This window comes from Pleurodeles waltl, chromosome 3_1 (assembly GCF_031143425.1).
Source record: "Pleurodeles waltl isolate 20211129_DDA chromosome 3_1, aPleWal1.hap1.20221129, whole genome shotgun sequence".
Classification (NCBI taxonomy): Eukaryota; Metazoa; Chordata; class Amphibia; order Caudata; family Salamandridae; genus Pleurodeles; species Pleurodeles waltl.
In genome coordinates this window covers 1,772,709,871-1,772,727,595 of record NC_090440.1, presented here as the reverse complement: position 1 = coordinate 1,772,727,595, position 17,725 = coordinate 1,772,709,871, and the positions used below count along the sequence as shown (strand labels likewise).

The window sequence follows — 17,725 nt, the reverse complement described above, 5'->3', positions numbered from 1 at the left end:
TCAATACTGAAATTCATCTGTATAAATGTTTTGCTACATTCATACAATTGTCCGTTCGATTCTTATATACTTATGACACTATAGTTAAAAAAAACTTAGTGTTAACACGACCTCCTGCAAATGTTTGTGTGTAAACTCCAGGCAGCAGGTTTGAAGCCTCGTTGGGCTGACTCACCAGTTTATCCTTCCAGCGTTTGCACGATCAACAGATTGATACTGATGGAGGGGAGGTCACAGTAACGTCTGTTTCTAAAACGTTGGGCCCGATGTACAAAGGCCCAAAATTGCAGTTCAGAAATCGCATAAATTGCTGAATCACAATTTGAATATCACGACGTGGTGTGTACTAAACTGCCCTAGCACCAAACAGTGATTCATCAGTCACATTCACAAATGTCTGATTTCCAAACTGTGAGCTGGTAACAATTACAATGGACTAATCCAGAGTCAGAAATTCGGAATGTTGACTTGCAAGCCACAGGTGACAGCCTGGAAATCCTGCACTTGGTGTACTTTGCTGGCCTGGAAACGCGAGGAGGGTCCCAGGAGCAGAGAGAGCAAAAGTGAAAACGGCAGCACTGGAAAGTGAAAAAGAGGATTAGCAGAAAGAGACGTTTTCCAATGTTGATCAACAGAACCTGGCAGAGAAATGTGTGCTGCACAATGACCAGTTGCTTTGCAGCAATCCTTATATATGCCAGACTTACCAAAATGGACCTGTATCTGGGAATTCAGGTAATGATACAAAGTGATGCGATGACCTGAGCAGTCGGGCAAAGGAGCATGTAGCCACTGGGCTGCGAAAAGCAGATAGCATCAGGAGGACCATCAAACGCCCATCTAGGGGCTTGTGCAATCTGTCATCACACCAGGTGGCCTGAGATGCTTCAGTAAGATTGATACATCTGAACCATGTCCCTGAGACACACGTCTGTGGCATGCCTCCCCTTTTGAAGTGGGGTACTATTCCCACAGTAGAACCATATATAGCATCCAGGCTCAACCTTTCTGCTTACACGCCACCCTATTACCAAATAATCTGGCCCAGAATTTAATGTTAACTTAAATGAATTTTGGGAGTTGTAAGAGTGCCTATGTGTAAAATCAATTCCTTTAGTGTGTCTAACCAATATTTAGATATCAAATACTCCACGATAAAATTAAAAAAACATAATAGACACAGTTCCATCATTGTAACTGCAAGAAAAATGTCTTGTGATCCTGAAATTAGACTGAGTACTCTTTTTTTTCTCAGAGGAAATGACACAGCCACAGGAAAAGTTGAGTGCCATGGGTCACAAGGACAAGAGAGGTCAGATGAGAGACATCTGCACTTCCCCATCTGCATACACATCTCCTCAGGACACACATCAATTTCATAAGATTTGCATGTGGGCCCGGTAATATACTGGCACCATTTCACTCTCCATCTGCAAGATGTCCAGCATCTGTAAGGTCACTACAGTAGTGCATATGATAGATGAGACAGCATAGAGCTATTATCAGACCTCTTGAGGCGTAGTTTGTCAGAATAGCAGGGCCCCATTCAAACACCCATGCATTTCCAGGTCTTAGAGGGTTCCATGCTTTTGTTCCAGCAAGGGCAGTTGCGGAAAAAAATACTAAGCATACCGGTGACCATAAAAGAGGGGTTCAAGTCAGTGGTTGAAGGCCAGAAAGCCATGACTAAACAGGAGGAGTTGGGAGGAAGTAACAGTCTTATGTGCCTCACTGAATACGAATTCTCTATCCTATTTACATAAGAAGAGATGCCTTCTAAGCCATCTAGAGGGTTTTGGGAGGTCTACTGACTGGCTGGTAAATGCCAGTGGAGTTTTGTCTTGCAGGTGCAATTAAGCCGCTTCAGTGATGATGTGGCAAAGGGGTTGGGACAGGTCACAGGTGTACTTGAGATGCTACCAACTGCCCATGTCAGGGAGCATGCTGAGCCTCATGGTGAGGAGACCTCCAATCCCATTAGCACGCCAATGCCAGAAACTTGTTGGACACTGTACACAGCAGCCAGGCAAGAGAAGCAGAAGGAGCTGGTGGAGTCAAAGCCATAATAGCCCGAGGCAAGAGGGGACATACATATTCTTTATTGCAGTTTGTGCTGATGGTTCACATGTCAGTATGCACGTTCTATTTACACACCTGGTGGCTTGTGGAAATTTGTGCTAGGTGATAAAAACACTATGGGGGTCATTCTGAGTTTGGCGGGCGGCGGTTGCCGCCCGCCAAACTACCCCCGTCGAAAGACTGCGGGGGCCATTTCGACTCGCCCGCCGGCCCAGCGGGAAAGGCCCTGCAACATAGAAGCCGGCTCCGAATGGAGCCGGCGGTGTTGCAGGGGTGCGACGGGTGCAGTTGCACCGTGGCGATTTTCACTGTCTGCAAAGCAGACAGTGAAAATCCTGCTGGGGCCCTGTTAGGGGGCCCCTGCACTGCCCATGCCAGTGGCATGGGCAGTGCAGGGGCCCCATGACACCCGTTCCCGCCATCCTGTTTCTGGCGGTGAAAACCGCCAGAAACAGGCTGGCGGGAAGGGGGTCGGAATCCCCATGGCGTCGCTGCAAGCAGCGCCGCCATGGAGGATTCCCCCAGCCGGGGGAAATCCGGCGGAAAACCGCCGGACCCGGATGGGCGACCGCAGCTTCACAGCCGCGGTTGGAATACAAAATGAAGCACCGCCAGCCTGTTGGCGGTGCTTCAGCCGGCCTCCACCCTGGCGGTCTATGACCGCCAGGGTCAGAATGAGGCCCTATGTCCTGCAACTCCTGCTGGTTTTGTGGGAAGGCAATATGGACTTGTATTAACAGAATATCTAGGAATGCTCGAACACACAAGAGAATGCACTCTAAGGTATTCCGCTTTCCACTGGAACAATATCAGGTAGCTCCCATTGCCAGCAAGTGTAAAAAGACTAAATAAGACTCCGATCATCTATTAGTTCTAATATTACCTGCCTGTACAGTCTATAATTAAGTCATAATTACTATAATATACTTCCTCCTCACTTTGCCCAAACAGCGTGACTTGCAGCCTGCATACTTTCTCCTTCCCTTTTGTTGTGCCAACAAAAAAAATACAGTCTCCACAACAACATCATAGAGGGCTGCCATTTTCAAAGGGTATATTGCATTCTGGGTATTCTTTTGTACTTTGGATCTGGTAAGCATCCACTTACACATGGTGGCAAAGTGCATATGCAAATCACCAGTTCGGCAACTATTCACAATGTGCGATAGTACAAACTGTTGCTATTTGGGAATCACATTTTGGGAATTGGAGTTACAATTTCATATTGCTTTCCCTTCGCTGGGCAGTTATTTCAAGATCATGATTTTTTAGAGTGTGAGACTCTGTTGTGTACAGTAAATTGCTTGTAGCCTGCCTGTCGCTCACCATTTGTTATCTTGCATCGCACCCTTCTCTACAGTCTCATAATTCGTCCCTGTAGCCCAAACATCATATTCAATGACATGTGTAGCTGTAGATACACATGCTGTGTATAAGGTTGCTATCTAGTGTTGGGTTCAGAGTATTACAACTTGTTTGTGTTCGAAGAAAGTTTTCGAGTCACAGGATAGAGTGACTCTTCTTCTCGGTAATACTGCTCATGGGCATCGAGTCCTTTGTTATATTGTTTTTCTCCGCTGTCAGGTTCGGACGTGTGTTCCTCTTGCTGAAAGTTATTGGTTCCAAACAATCTAAAATTGTATTCTTTCTATCTTACTATCATCACTGGTATTGTTTCCAAATGCGTATTCTTTAATAATAAAAAGTTTGGTTCCTTTTCCATACTCAAAATCGGATTTCCGTAACAGAAAGGCCCTCTCGGGCCCTCTTCGGGCCTATCTCTTCCACGTGGTATCGAAGAATGCAGCCCTAATGGAACGTACTCCATTTCGATTTTGCCCTCGATGCCATTCAAAGTTTCTACACGCTGACCATCATCAGGTGTGTAATTTGTGTCTTTCCCCAGACCACAACGACCAGACTTGTTAAGTGTGCCATTCTTTTTGGTCCAAGAAGACGCTTAGGGATCAAAGAGCTTGTCAAATGGAAATGTCGTCTCGACATCCAGATGATACCCCAGACATCTTCGGCGACAAGCACGCGCAAGAAGACTTGGAACAAGAGGGGTTCTTGTCCATTCAGACACTGATGTGCAGTCCGACATCGAGAGTCAACCATTAAAACCAGCACAAACTGTAAGTAAAAAAAACAAAAACCTTTTCTATCAGAAAAAAACAACCACAAAAGAGGTCACCGGTCCGCCACTGCCTTCGAGCCATGGTTGGACCCGAGAATCTTATTTGGATGCCTCGCACACCAGTTCAGCATCGAAAAAAGCCAAAGACAACTCTTCAGCATCGGCCTCCAGTACCTTCATTTCGGCACTGACAAAACAAAAACTACATGGTGCTTCAGTGCCTACCACTTCGGCAGTCAGTTAATATTTCAGCACCAAAACCTTTCCATCCAAAAAACCTTCAAAACCGAAAACATCACAAAACTTTGGACAGTCTATAACCACAGCAACATCACAGGTGGAACCAAATTTAGAAGTTATGGACACCATGCAGCGCCAAATTCAAATTCAGCAAGGAACAGGGTGGATTATAACATCACCTCCACCACCTTTTAGGAGGAAATTAACTTTTCAATGATCTTGATTCTTCTACTCCTCCAAAGACTACCAAAGAAAAAACTTATTTTCATACTCATACATCTCCACCTTTACATACTTCTCCACAACATACTCCTCCACCAACATCTCCCCCTCATTTAGGGTTCACACCACCTAGTTCACCACCTGATGGCTCCCGAGATATAGGGGGATATATTAGACGAACAGGACCCATGGGATGAGTACGATCCGGATCCTATTGCACCAAATGATCCAGGTCTTTACCCAGCTAGACCTTCACCACTTGAGGATTCCATATCATGCCAACAAGTTATATCCAGAGCAGCAGCATTTCATAATGCGTACATGTCCAATGAGGCAATAGAGGAAGACTTTTTATTTTACACCTTTGGTGTAACGCATAAGGAAAGCCAATTCCTTGCAATGCTTCCAGGAATGCTCAGACATGCAGAATAAATATTTGAAGAGCCTGTTAGAGCAAGGGTTATCACTCCTAGAGTTGGTAAGAAGTGCAAGGCTGCACCCACTGATCCTTTGTATATAAAAACACAAATTCCTCCAGACTCTATTGTTGCATTTACTGCACACAAAAGGGTAATAACCAGTCAACAGGAGACACACCTCATCCTGATAAAGAAAGTAAAAAATTTAATGCGAGAGGGAAAAGAGTGGCAGCTCAAGCAGCCAATCACTGGAAAATTGCTAATGTTCAATCTTTACTTTCCAGGTATGAGAGAGCTCAATGGGATACTATGGAGGAACTTTTGCAATACCTACCAGAAGTTCATTGTAAAAGAGGGGTAGAAATTGTAAATGAAGGACAAACAATTTCCAGTAACACCATTCGATATGCACTTGATGCTGCTGATACAGCAGCACGCAGTATTAGCATAAGTGTCATCATAAGGCGCCATGCTTGGGTCAGATGCTCAGGGTTTAAACAGGAGGTACAGCAGGCAGTTTTAAACATGCCTATTGATAAAGAGCATTTATTTGGTCCACAAGTGATTACCACACTTGAAAAATTAAATAAAGACAATCAAACTGCCAAAGCTATGGAAGCCTTACAAGCCAGCACACATAGGAGTAATTTTCATCATGCAGGGTTTACCAGAGGATTTAGATCATCATTTCAAGAACAGTCCACAAATCAAACTAAATCTACCTCTCAATACACCAGAGGTCACTTTAGAGGATCAGATAGAGGAAACAATAATAAGGGAAGAGGAAAACCAACTACATCTAGAGGTTCCTCATCCATCACTAAACAATGACTTACCCCAAACAATACTTACACACACCACTCCTGTAGGGGGAAGGTTACAACTTTTGTACCCCCAATGGACTCATATTACTACAGATCAATGGGCGCTAAAAATGAACCAAAATGGGTATTGTCTGGAGCTCATTTCCACTCCTCCACAGATACCTCCTCGTACTCACAGATTCTCACAAGATCATCTCACGCTTCTCAAAGAGGAAGTACATTCCCTCCTTCTAAAAGGAGCTATAGAACCAGTAACATTACATTACCAAGGAACAGGAGTTTACTCCCTGTATTTTTTTATTCCCAAAAAAGACGGGTCTCTCAGACCAATATTAGATCTCCGACCCTTAAACCACTACATCCTATCAGAACATTTTCACATGGTCACTCTTCAGGATGTTATTCCTCTATTACAACTAGACGACTTCATGACAGCGTTAGACCTAAAGGAGGCTTACTTTCACATTCCTATTCATCCTGCAGACTGCAAATACCTAAGATTTGTAGTGGCAGGAAAACATTACCAATTCAAGGTATTACCATCCGGAATCACAACTGCTCCCAGAGTATTCACAAGATGCCTTGCAGTGGTTGCAGCACATCTCAAAAGAAAACAAATTCATGTTTTCCCTTATTTGGACGATTGGCTCATCAAAGCCAATTCATTCCTACAGTGTCAAAAATATACTCAAACTACAATTCATCTCCTACACTCTCTAGGATTCACCATAAACTACAGCAAATCTCATCTGCAACCTCTCCAAATACAACCCTATCTGTGAGCTGTCCTCAATACACAATTAGGAATAGCCGAAACAAGGTCCAAGCTTTCTAGACATTAATTGCAACATTAAAACAGAACCAAACATACACAGTAAAAACTGTTATGAAACTGTTAGGAATTATGGCATCTTGTATCGCTATAGTGCCTCATGCCAGACTCCATATGCGTCCTCCTCAAAATGTCTCTCTTGTCAGTGGTCTCAGGCACAGGGTCAAATGGAAGATCTAGTGTTGTTGGACCACCAGACGTATCTCTCTCTACATTGGTGGAATATCACAAACCTTATAAAAGGGCGGCCCATTGTAGACCCTGTGCCTCAGCTCACTCTCACCTCAGATGCCTCAAACAACAGTTGGGGAGCTCATCTACTCAGCCTAACAATTCAGTGAATATGGGACAATACTCATTGGTCTCTTCATATCAATTACCTGGAACTGCAAGCAGTATTCTTGGCATTGAAAGTATTCGTTTCACAGTTGCAACGCAAAACAGTGTTGATACGTACAGACAACATGACTGCCATGTACTATCTTCAAAAACAGGGGGGGGCACAATCTCATCAACTGTCCCACCTAGCACAAGCAATATGGAAATGGGTGTTTCAGCACCACATTCACATAGTGCCACAATATCACCTGGGGACAGAAAACGACTTAGCAGACCTACTAAGCAGGATGCATCAACAAACACACAAGTGGGAACTCCACCCACAAGTCCTTCAACTGTACTTCAAAAAGTGGGTAACACCTCAAATAGATCTGTTTGCAACATATCAAATCAAAAAATGCCAAAACTTCACCTCCAGGTACCCGCTCCCCCAGTCCAAGGGTAATGCTCTATGGATGAGTTGGTCAGGGATATTTTCTTACGCTTTTCCCCCTCTCCCACTCTTACCATGTCTAGTCCGGAAGATAAAACATTCTTCCCTCAACATAATCTTAGTAGCCCCTATATGGGCACGTCAACCATGGTACACCACACTTTTCCACTTCAGACCAGATCCTCTAACACAGAAACAGGGGCAGATAAGACACCCAAGTCACTCAACCTAGTGACATGGCTCTGAAGTCATGGAATTTGGATATTTACTTTTACCACAAGAATGTATTTGATAGCCTTAAACAGGCATGCAAACCTACCATTAGATAATGCTATGCCGCAAAATGGAAACGTTTTGTTTGTAATTCCCAAACAAAAAACGTTGACCCTTTTAAACCATATAAGACATTATTATTTTTTACAATATGACAATACAATACAATATGACAATATTTATTACACTTACAAAAAGCTAATTTAGTCTAAACATTTATTCCAGCATGGACCCCAATCCAAACCACCCCACTCCAATCCAATCCAACCCCTCCAGTCTGGTGAATCAGTCCACCCCATTCCAATCCACCCCCCATGCCCTACTACTTCAATCCAAACCACCCACCACAATCCAGTCTAATCCACCCCACTCAAATCCACCTCAATCCAATCCACTTTACCCCATTTGAATCCACCCTACTCCATTCCAATCCACCCTGTACCAACACTCCACTACCTCAATCCACTACAATCCACTATACCCTATTCCACCCCTCCACTCTATTCCACCCACTCCACTCTACAACACTCTGCCACTGAACTCTACTCCTCTCTTCTCAACTCTACAACACTCTACTCCCCCCACTCCACTCTGGCACGCCAACAGATCCACTGTATGACACACTACTTCCCTACTCCACTTCGACACTCCACGCCACTAACTTTTGGCCATGTTGAACAGCAGCCACACTGATGTACATGACAAAACGCATTGCCAAAGCCAATAGCTCTTCTACAGGCGAGACCTATTGGCTTTGCCAAATGCTTGTTATGCTTTCTTACCTCATTACTACCCAGTTTGGTGTTTGATTACTTTTATTACTGGTACCTCGATCCTGCATCTATATTCCGATTTTATAATGGCATGTTTTCAAGAAAAGTAGTGAACAATTAAGATTTATCATTTTTTATGGCTTTTGCCCCTAATTGTTAACCTTTCTCCAGGATGTTAACCTATTTATTTTCCTTTTTTTTAGCTTCGAAATAATGGACCAAGTGGATTCAGCAAGGCAATTCTAAATCTCCAATGGCCTTTTAAGTATAAAAACGACACCCTTTTGTACATTATTAAATATGAAATTGAAGGGCCGATGAATTGCACTTCTGATGTGGAAATCAACCCATTAAATGTGAAGGTAAAATCATGTTTATTTTTTAACTTTGCATCATTTAAAAAGTCAATTATGTCTGTATACTTTCTATAGTGTTAAGTTCAGTGAACAAGTCCCATAAAACAGTAGCCGAAATACAAACAAGTACATTAAAGGAAGAATGTAAAATAATTTACAAGTGCACTTAAAATAGGTCATACATCCTAAAATCAATATCAAAATCAAAAGTGCTCACATTACTTATTTTTCTTAACACAAGAAAAAAAGCTTTCTTTTCAACCAAGCCGGGTACAGGAATCTCAACAGCCCAAATACAATTAGGTCATTAGTGTCTGATTTAAAAATTCTGAGCACCAACCAGTAGTCTCTGAAATGCAGTGAACGACATATGGGTATAATTTACACTCTTTTCCAGGGACCTGGTAACATGGACTGAAAAATACAAGTTGTTCTCTGTCTCCCTGCTGACTTTACAGAGATCAGTGCCCAGGGTTTCATATGACCGTTTTGTTATGAACGATCTTAATGGAAGTATCCTCAAACTAAAGCAAATGTAAAGGTTCTTGGCTTCATATGGTTAAAATGTTGTCCAAATATGGTTCAAATAAGAGTGGATTTGAAATATAAACATTTATCTGCCCATTCGTTCCTAACGTGACCAGAACTTATTTTTTACTAAGCTTTTTTTTTTTTATTCTTTTATTGTGTTTTTGACAAAGCATGAAACAATAAGAATGCCCCTCCCTCCCAATACAGAAGGCATGTTGAGTGGCGTGAAGCCACCAGTGTACAATTATTGCAATTCCGGACTGTTGTTTACAGCACAAACCCCTCAGTTTCTCAGTAAATCTCCACCTCCTTGATATTGTGTTCAGAGTCCGATACAGATCCCCATTCCAGTACATTTCAATCCTCCCCTGGCAGTCACCCTAAATCTTCCTTCAGTTCATCCAGTGGCCCCAAATTCTTTTGAACTTTCCAGGACATCCCTGTGCCCGGTATGTTTGCCGTTCGCCTCCCATGCACCAGTCCATACCGCCCTCCCACTCCCGATGAATGGGCAACGGCTTCGCTCCCCAATATTTAAGAAGGTCACGACGGGCCACCATCAAGGCCAAGCTACTGAAAAGCTGTGTGTAACTTTCTAAGGATTGCTCCCCCAGATACCTAGGTGTGAGGTGTAGCTCATGGCCAAGTGTTGCGTTTCTGCTGTTTGTGTACCAATCTGCTTCCAGTTACTCCCAGATCCCTGGATATTCCCACAGTGTGTGAATCGGGGTGCCCCCCTCTGCAAGCAGCGTAGGCAGAGGTCATCAGTTGTCCTACTCATTCGAAACAGGCACGTCTGTGTGTAGTATGCCCTGTGAAATATTTTATACTGAATCAGTCGGAATCCTGCCCTAATTGCTACTTTACTCTGGTATCTGCATGCCTGACTCCCGTTGTCGTTCTCAAGTCTGCCCAGGTCCCTCTCCCATCTCTCTCTGAGTGAATTAGGGTGGTCCAAGACTATTGTTGAGGAGGGTGGAGTAAATTTGGGATACTGCGTGTTCAGTCAAGGGAGCACAGAGCACTCTATTCTAGCGGGTATTCCTCCTCAATGGTGCATTCAGGGCTCCACCCTTCTCAGGGATGTGTTTAATTTTCTGAAACCTTGGTACTTGACTCCTTGTGAACTCATATTCTCCAGCGTCAGTCTCCACCCACCAATTAAGCCCCCAAGTAGCCTGCTTCTACATGGTCACCACTGTCCTCGTAGGAGAGGGCGGGGGCCCTTTTTACAGTCTCCACAGTTAACAGTCCTGGGCTATTGCCACCCTGTCTGCCAGCAAAGAGGGCCTCAGTTGGGCCGCCGGCACTAAGCATTAGCCCATGGGCAACTGCCCAGGGCCCCGCTCCTGCTCAAACTACGGGGTACGGCACCTGAGACTGACTTTATAAAAATATAGGTACTAAAAGTTCCAGGTGGGCAAACCCCACTCTTCCCCCTGCAGCCCTTAGCTGCAGGCTGAAAGCGCAAAATTATTGCTTCAACTCCCTGTCAGCTGCCAGTTAATTTGCCCCCCTTAACAACATAGGGCTTTTAACAACATAAGTGTTTGCTGGCACCCCTCACTGGGCCTAATTGTTGCTTGTGCATGAGAACAGCGAGTAGCCACCGTCCCTAAAGTTACCATAGCTCCAAAGTGAGCCCTGCCCTGAATGAATGGATATCAGTGGTATCCTACAGGGCTCGCAAAAAAAGAAAGCATGACCATGCATCATAATAGGCACTGCTCACCTTGTGTGAAGGGAAATGGAGAAGAGCAGAGAACGGAGGGAGAGGCACCTTCTTTTACAGTTTGCTTTTATTTAAGTTAAACATGAGCATTAGGTGTAGCTAAAGATGTTTTAAGGCATAGGCAAAGTGTGGACCCCCTAAAGAGCCAATTCTGTTCTGCACAGAGTCTTGCCCTGATGACCTTGAGTCATTCTTAAACAATTTGTTTCACAATTGTTTTTTATGTGGGTGATGTAGGTTACAGAGTTTGTTTCCAGGAGCATTTGTGATCTTCCGCCGTGGTAAATATTGAAATTACCATCCCTGAACAATAGATTTAATCACATTCAAAATTTAGGCGGTGTGCCAGAATACGATCAGTGACCAGGCGAAAGAGAGCGTGAAAGAGCTGAAATTGCATCATAAATTCATAGCTGATCTGAACAGGGGCCCCCAAAATCCGTTTGACCCAGGGACCCCCAAAAGCCTTAAACTATCCCTGGCTGTAACTGCGCATAAATGAGCAGAGTCTTTTACATTTGTGTAACAAGCATGAAAAAAAATAATAATGAACTACTGGAGTAGTAGTAGCGCAAATAGAGATGGAGTTGAAGGGGGTGGGAAGGAAATGAGGATCGGCCTCACATCGATCCTTACCACGCCAAAAAAAGCACAACGAATCCTCAAGGAAACACCCAACCCCTACAACCCATTAAGCCAGAGACCATTCCTTTTTGTGCTCTTCCAAAAAGATTACACTATGCATGTTCTCATACGATAACTTTACTGCCAGTGTTCCCGGGATACCTCAGGAGGTCTGGGGTCCCCTTTTGCTTTCAGTAGAAGTATTGAATGAGGGGCGAATATAAAAGGGGTAAGACAAACTAAAATAGGTAAGTGGTGTTGTACTGATGGGTGAAGAGAACAGCAGGGAGAGAAAAGTTGTACCTAAGAAGCAGAAAAGCAACAAAGAGGAAGATGCTTAAGGAAAGGGAGATGAGAGAAGCATAGATGTATCTGTAAGGGGAGAATTGGTGAGAGAAGAGTTTGGGAGAAAGATGCGGTAGAAAGAATAGCATGCCAAAGAGAGGAATATAAGAGGGGTAGAATCCACAAAGACATGTAAGAGGCTCGGGGAGAATGAAAAGGAAGAGACTGATGTAAAGGAACACAAGAGCAGTGGTGTACCACAAAATGATGCCTGAGCAGAATAAGGGATGCCTTAGTCGCTCACAGATATTAATTTACTCTGGGATGAATGCGGGCCCTCTGGTGGGCCTGGCCCTCCCTGGAGTGCTTGGGCCCGCCAGCTCTGCAAAAGGTAAAACAAGGTAAGAGGCTGGCAGAGAACTGTGGAGAATCGCAGCACTTTTAGGGGAGAGGTTGATGTTAGAGAGGCGGAACCAGCAAAAGGATGGTATAGGTGAGAGAGAGAGATTAAAAATGAAGGTTACAGGATGGAGGTGAGAGGTGGACCTAATTAGGCAGAACCAGTGACGACAAGAGAGAAGTAGATGTTAAATAGGTATTACCAGCAAGAGAATGTTAGAGGCTGGGGTGAGATAAGAGGTGAAGTGTATAGCAAGGAGGTGAGAGGTAGATGTAATAGGAGCAGAATCAGTAAGAAAGGTAAGAGGCAGTATGAGAAATTAGGTGAAGTGTGGAGCTTGGAAGGGAGAAGTGGATTTAAGAGAGGTAGAAACAGCGAGACAGAGTAAGAGGCTGGGGAGGTTCAAACAGGAGAGGTGGATCAGTAATGAAGCTTATGAGTCTGGAGGGAGAGATGAAAGGTGATGGGCAGTACATCAATAGGCAATATAGATGTAAAAGATGCAGAACAATCAGGAGGCCTTAAGAAGAGAATAGAAGGAAAGCTGAAAGATGAATGTAGCAGGGCAGAATTAGTGAGAAAGGTAAGCGGGAGAGGGAGAGATGTGGTGAACTGTAGAGGGTGGAGTAGAGAGGTGGATATAAAAGGTCCAGAATCAGAAAGAAAATGTGATGAAGCTGGGGGAAGAGGAGAGATGGAGGTAAGAGGGGCAGAATCCATAAGATGCGGTTAGAGGCTGGGGAAGAGATGTGAAGACAAGTACAGCATGTAGGGGAAACATGGTGTAGGAGGGGCAGGGTCAGTGAGAAAAGAGATGAAGAGTAGGGTAGGGAACAGAGATGTGATATAAGAGGGGTAGGACAGCAAGAAAAGATGACAGGCTGGGTGGAATGATGAGAGGTAGGGAGTTGAGCAGGGAGGGGAAAGATGGATGTAAGAGTGGTAGAACCAGAGAGAGTGTAAGGCTTTGGGCGAAATTAGATATTAACAGATGAGTGTGTACGATTGTACAATGAGGTGGATGTAAGAGGGGTTGAACTAGTAAGAGAGGGTAATAGGCTAGGCAAGATGTGAGGTGAAAAGGGAAGCATAGACGTAAGTAGGCAGAATCAGTAAAAAAAAAAAAAAAAGTAAGAGACTGGAGGAGAGGTAAAAATATTTTGGGACACGTATGCTGCCACGTACATTGAGCCTTCTGCCACAGCAGTTCCCTGTCTCTTTATTTTCCATGTAAAAAAATGACTTAGCTTTGAGATGTGTGTCTTCCTTTAGCAAGGTTTTTGATTTTGACCCAACCTTAATGTGCCTGCAGAATTTCAGCCTGCTCTCTTTGCACTCTTACTGCGCTTGACAGTTTTAATAAATCTAGCTCCCAGTGGGATCGTTTCCAGCCATACCCTGACTGTACATCTAGGGATCATAGCTCCTACCCCAAGAAAACAGTGGTGGGGGATGCCACAGTTCCCCCGGGGAAACGTAAGCCCAGCTTAACAAAGCATACTGCCCCAGAAGAAAGTGCAGGCCCAGCACCTTGGAGGAAGGCCTGTAAGCGAAGAGATGCACGAGAGGGATTGTATGAAAGGGAGTCGGATGCCTCATCTGCGGTATTGACAGAAGCTGGATTGGTCCACCTTTTGTAGGACAGACAAGCCATCGTTCCCATGCTGTTTGATGCTTCCTATACTTACCTGGCTACCTGCTCTGTGACAAGGCTGGGAGCATGGATAGTGGAGTCTCTAGTGGAGACCTGCTCTGATCGTGCCAACTGTATCTGGACGCTGAAGGTGGGACTGTGTGATAGATCTGACGTGGAAGCGCCACGCCAGCCAAGATTTTATTTTTGATGCATGAGACACAGCTGGCCCCATGGTCTGGTGAGAATTCAGTGTCTTGTAGGAACTGTGTATCCAGAAGGGAGGCTAAAATGGATAAACCTTTAATGGAAGACAGTTGTATCTTCCTCTGGAAACCTAACGTTATAAAGTATATTATGCCGCACATCTTTGCCTTCCCCTCTGCTGAAATTGTAGAGGTGTCACTGTTTTTGCTGCTATTCACAATTCCACCACCCCTTTGACTGTGGTATTGTCTAGAGATCATACATCTTCAAGTAATCCACTAGCTCTGAACATTTCTCAGTGTCGTCCCCCACTGGGCAAGTGGGCAAGTTTTGGTCAGCTGCACCTTACTGCCTACTGGTGCAATGGTTATGGAGGCCTAGCTATGAGAGCCTATATCGTTTGGTCCCAGAAACCAAGAACCCTGTGTCTGTGTGAAGCATAATCTTTCCTGACCTAATACCGGTACAGTCGCACTGGCCATACGGTTCTCCTGGCTGTCCCTACGAACTCAGGAGTTATTCATTGCTTACTTCATGAAGACTTTGCTAGACCCACAGTAGTGCATTACTTCCCTGGTGGAGCTACTGGACACATTTTCTGTGTTTTGAGGATACAGCGTAATTGGGAGAAATGTAAGGTAAAGCCCCTGTCAGATGTGACGGTGACAGCCTGTATGAAGGAAGTCTATGTGCATCGATCCCCAAAGGGGTGAAATACCTGGGTATTCTGTTCAACAAGAGGCTGTCACACATGGTGGAGGGCAATATATTGGCCCTCATAACTAAGTCCAAATAGGATTTTGAAAAAATGGGCACAACTTCCATCATTGCTGTGGGTACAGGCCATTAAAATGGTTACAGCTCACCGTTACTTCTATTCTATAGACGTGTTAGTCATCTTCATACCGCATACCCTGTTATGTAGAATAGATTAGGACAGTGGTTCCCAGCCTGTGGTACGGGGACCAAAGGGGGTCCACAAAGCCTACTCATGGGTCTGCGACTGCTTAGAAAATTAAATAATATTAAAAGACTGATAAAGGGTATAGCATTTTTTTTTTTAAACTAAATGTAAATCTGTATGTTTTAGAATGTTCTATAAATGTGAAGGAATTTAAAATTGGAGGCTAAAAATTAAGTTGGTGTCCTCGTTTTGACTCTTGGGAGCAGCGCAAATGCATTAAACAGAATGTAGTACGGATGACTAGTGGCCTCAATTGAATTTAGAACAAGCCCAACCTTCTCATTAAATTTTTTATTTTTATATTTGTTTGAGAATTATAGTTTGTGTATTAGTTTGATAAATGCTTGTATTTGTTTTGTATTGTTTTGTTTTGCAATTCAAATCATTGAAAATGGCGGGAGACTCCTGCTACAAGTATTGACTCTATGGGGGTCCCTGGATTCCAACAGTGATTCATTGGGGGTCCCTGGGTTACAGTAATGATTAAATGGGGGTCCATAGGAGTCAAAAAGTTGGGAACCACTGGATTAGGAGACTATGGGCCTGATTTAGTGTTTGGCGGACGGGGTTACTCTATCACCACGGTGATGGATATACCCTCTGTGAAAATATAAGTTCCATAGGATATAATGAGATTTCTATTTTGGCAGACAGGATAACTGTCACCTTTGTTACAGAGAAACCTGTCTGCCAAACTCTAAATCAGGCCCTTAGTCTTTTGTGGGGGGTCTGGATAGGGCTAGACTTAGGAAGTTGAAACCAGCCGAGCATACCAAAGCCACAGGACAATGAATGCTGCACATAGCCACCTATTACCTGGCCTATCTGTGTTCCAGGTGGCTTGTTGTTTGCGCAACATTAAGCACTCCCACCCCCAATGAGGATAGCTATGGTGCTAGGCGTATTCACTGGGGCGAAAGGATTCAATACTTAATATGCATTTAAGCACACACAGCTGGTATGGAAACATTATTCTCTCTACTGCACACTATCCCCTGGATCCATGCTTTGGCCTGCTCTTTGGTGTAATATGGTTCTGTTCATGGGCAGCAGGACATTGATGTAGTGAGACTGGGAAGAAAAAGCAATGAACACTATTGATTGAACTATTTTTCCAGGGGCAATATTGCACCTTTCCAAAACTGAGCACCAAATATGGTACAAGGCAACAGCAGATATGGAACTATACTCAGACATGGGGATCTTTCCAGGAGGTTAGATCAGGGTATCTATGGACTCCTTATAGACTATTTGTGCTTCCAGCTGACTCTTGCAGACTCCAAACAACACTGGCAGCAAATGGCGAGGCACAATATTCCTCAGAGGTGTGGTCTACACTGAAGTCATTTCATGACTTATTACTATGCGAATCCAGATGGAAACTTTCATACTTTAAACTCCTCCATAGTTGGTTTCCAACTAAACTACACACTGCAGGCCTGTTGCCAAACGTTGTCTTCAGGAGATGAGGAGGGGCTGGCTGCAGCATGGTCCATAGATTGTGGAGTTGTGCTAAACTGGTGTACATTAAGAACAAGGTGTGTACTGTGCTTGCATATCCAGACTACACTACACTAGTCCCCTCCATTAGGCTGGCTCTACTTCATAACATGTTGGAGAGTGTGGTTCCAGCTAAACACAGGCAAATGTGGGTGACGACGGGCTTGGCAACTGTGAGGTTATACATCCTGAAGTTTTGGAGGAAGCCAGTAAACCCCAAATAAGGTACTCTGGTTGTTGGAGATGTCCAAAATAGTTGTATGTGAAAAAATTATTTATAGGATGAATGGCCAGATGGCATTTTACAATCAGATCTGGCAACTGTTGCCTCGGTCAGGGCTTAGTTGACACCTAGAGGTCAGAAGGAGGGTCTGGTTGACCTCTTTGGGGGTAGAGAGTGGGTCTCAGACAGCCTTAGACCTTATGACTCTAGGCAGATTGCAAGGAAAGTCTGCCCACATGAGTGGCTTGGGGGCTGTGGAAGGTGTTATGTGCTACCCCTGCTGAACCAAAGGAATAGTATATAAGTGGGGAGGAATCAATTTACTATTCATTGTTTACATGTTCAGACCTTGTTGTTTATTGCTCATGGTATCTGTGCTTGGTTAGATGCACTTTTCAAGTGTAATTCTTGTACTACTTCTCTTTGGGATACACATTGTGTTGACTCCTTGTCCAACATCTGTTGATTTATACAATTGGGAATACTGGTGGGACGTCACACATGTTTTTCTGTTTCTATAAAAAGTTAAATAAAGAATTAAAAAAGGAGACCCAAGACTGCAACACGGTACTGCATGCTCCTAACTTTATTGCACTAATGCATTTTCTTCTTGAATAGATGATGAGATTGGGCACTGCTGAAACCTCAAATTAATATTGAGCCCAGGTTTATTTTTTTAACACCACACACATTTACTAG

At 44.0% G+C, this 17,725-nt stretch overlaps 1 protein-coding gene across 1 annotated transcript in view; it reads left to right on the top strand.

Moving 5' to 3' along the window:
- The window catches only part of ITGAV (integrin subunit alpha V), a 447,435-nt gene that overhangs the window by 407,044 nt on the left and 22,666 nt on the right, over positions 1–17,725 (top strand). Inside the window, exon 25 of the mRNA XM_069225776.1 lies at positions 8,775–8,933. Coding sequence (XP_069081877.1) covers positions 8,775–8,933 — 159 coding nt within the window. The remainder of the gene's footprint in view (positions 1–8,774; positions 8,934–17,725) is intronic.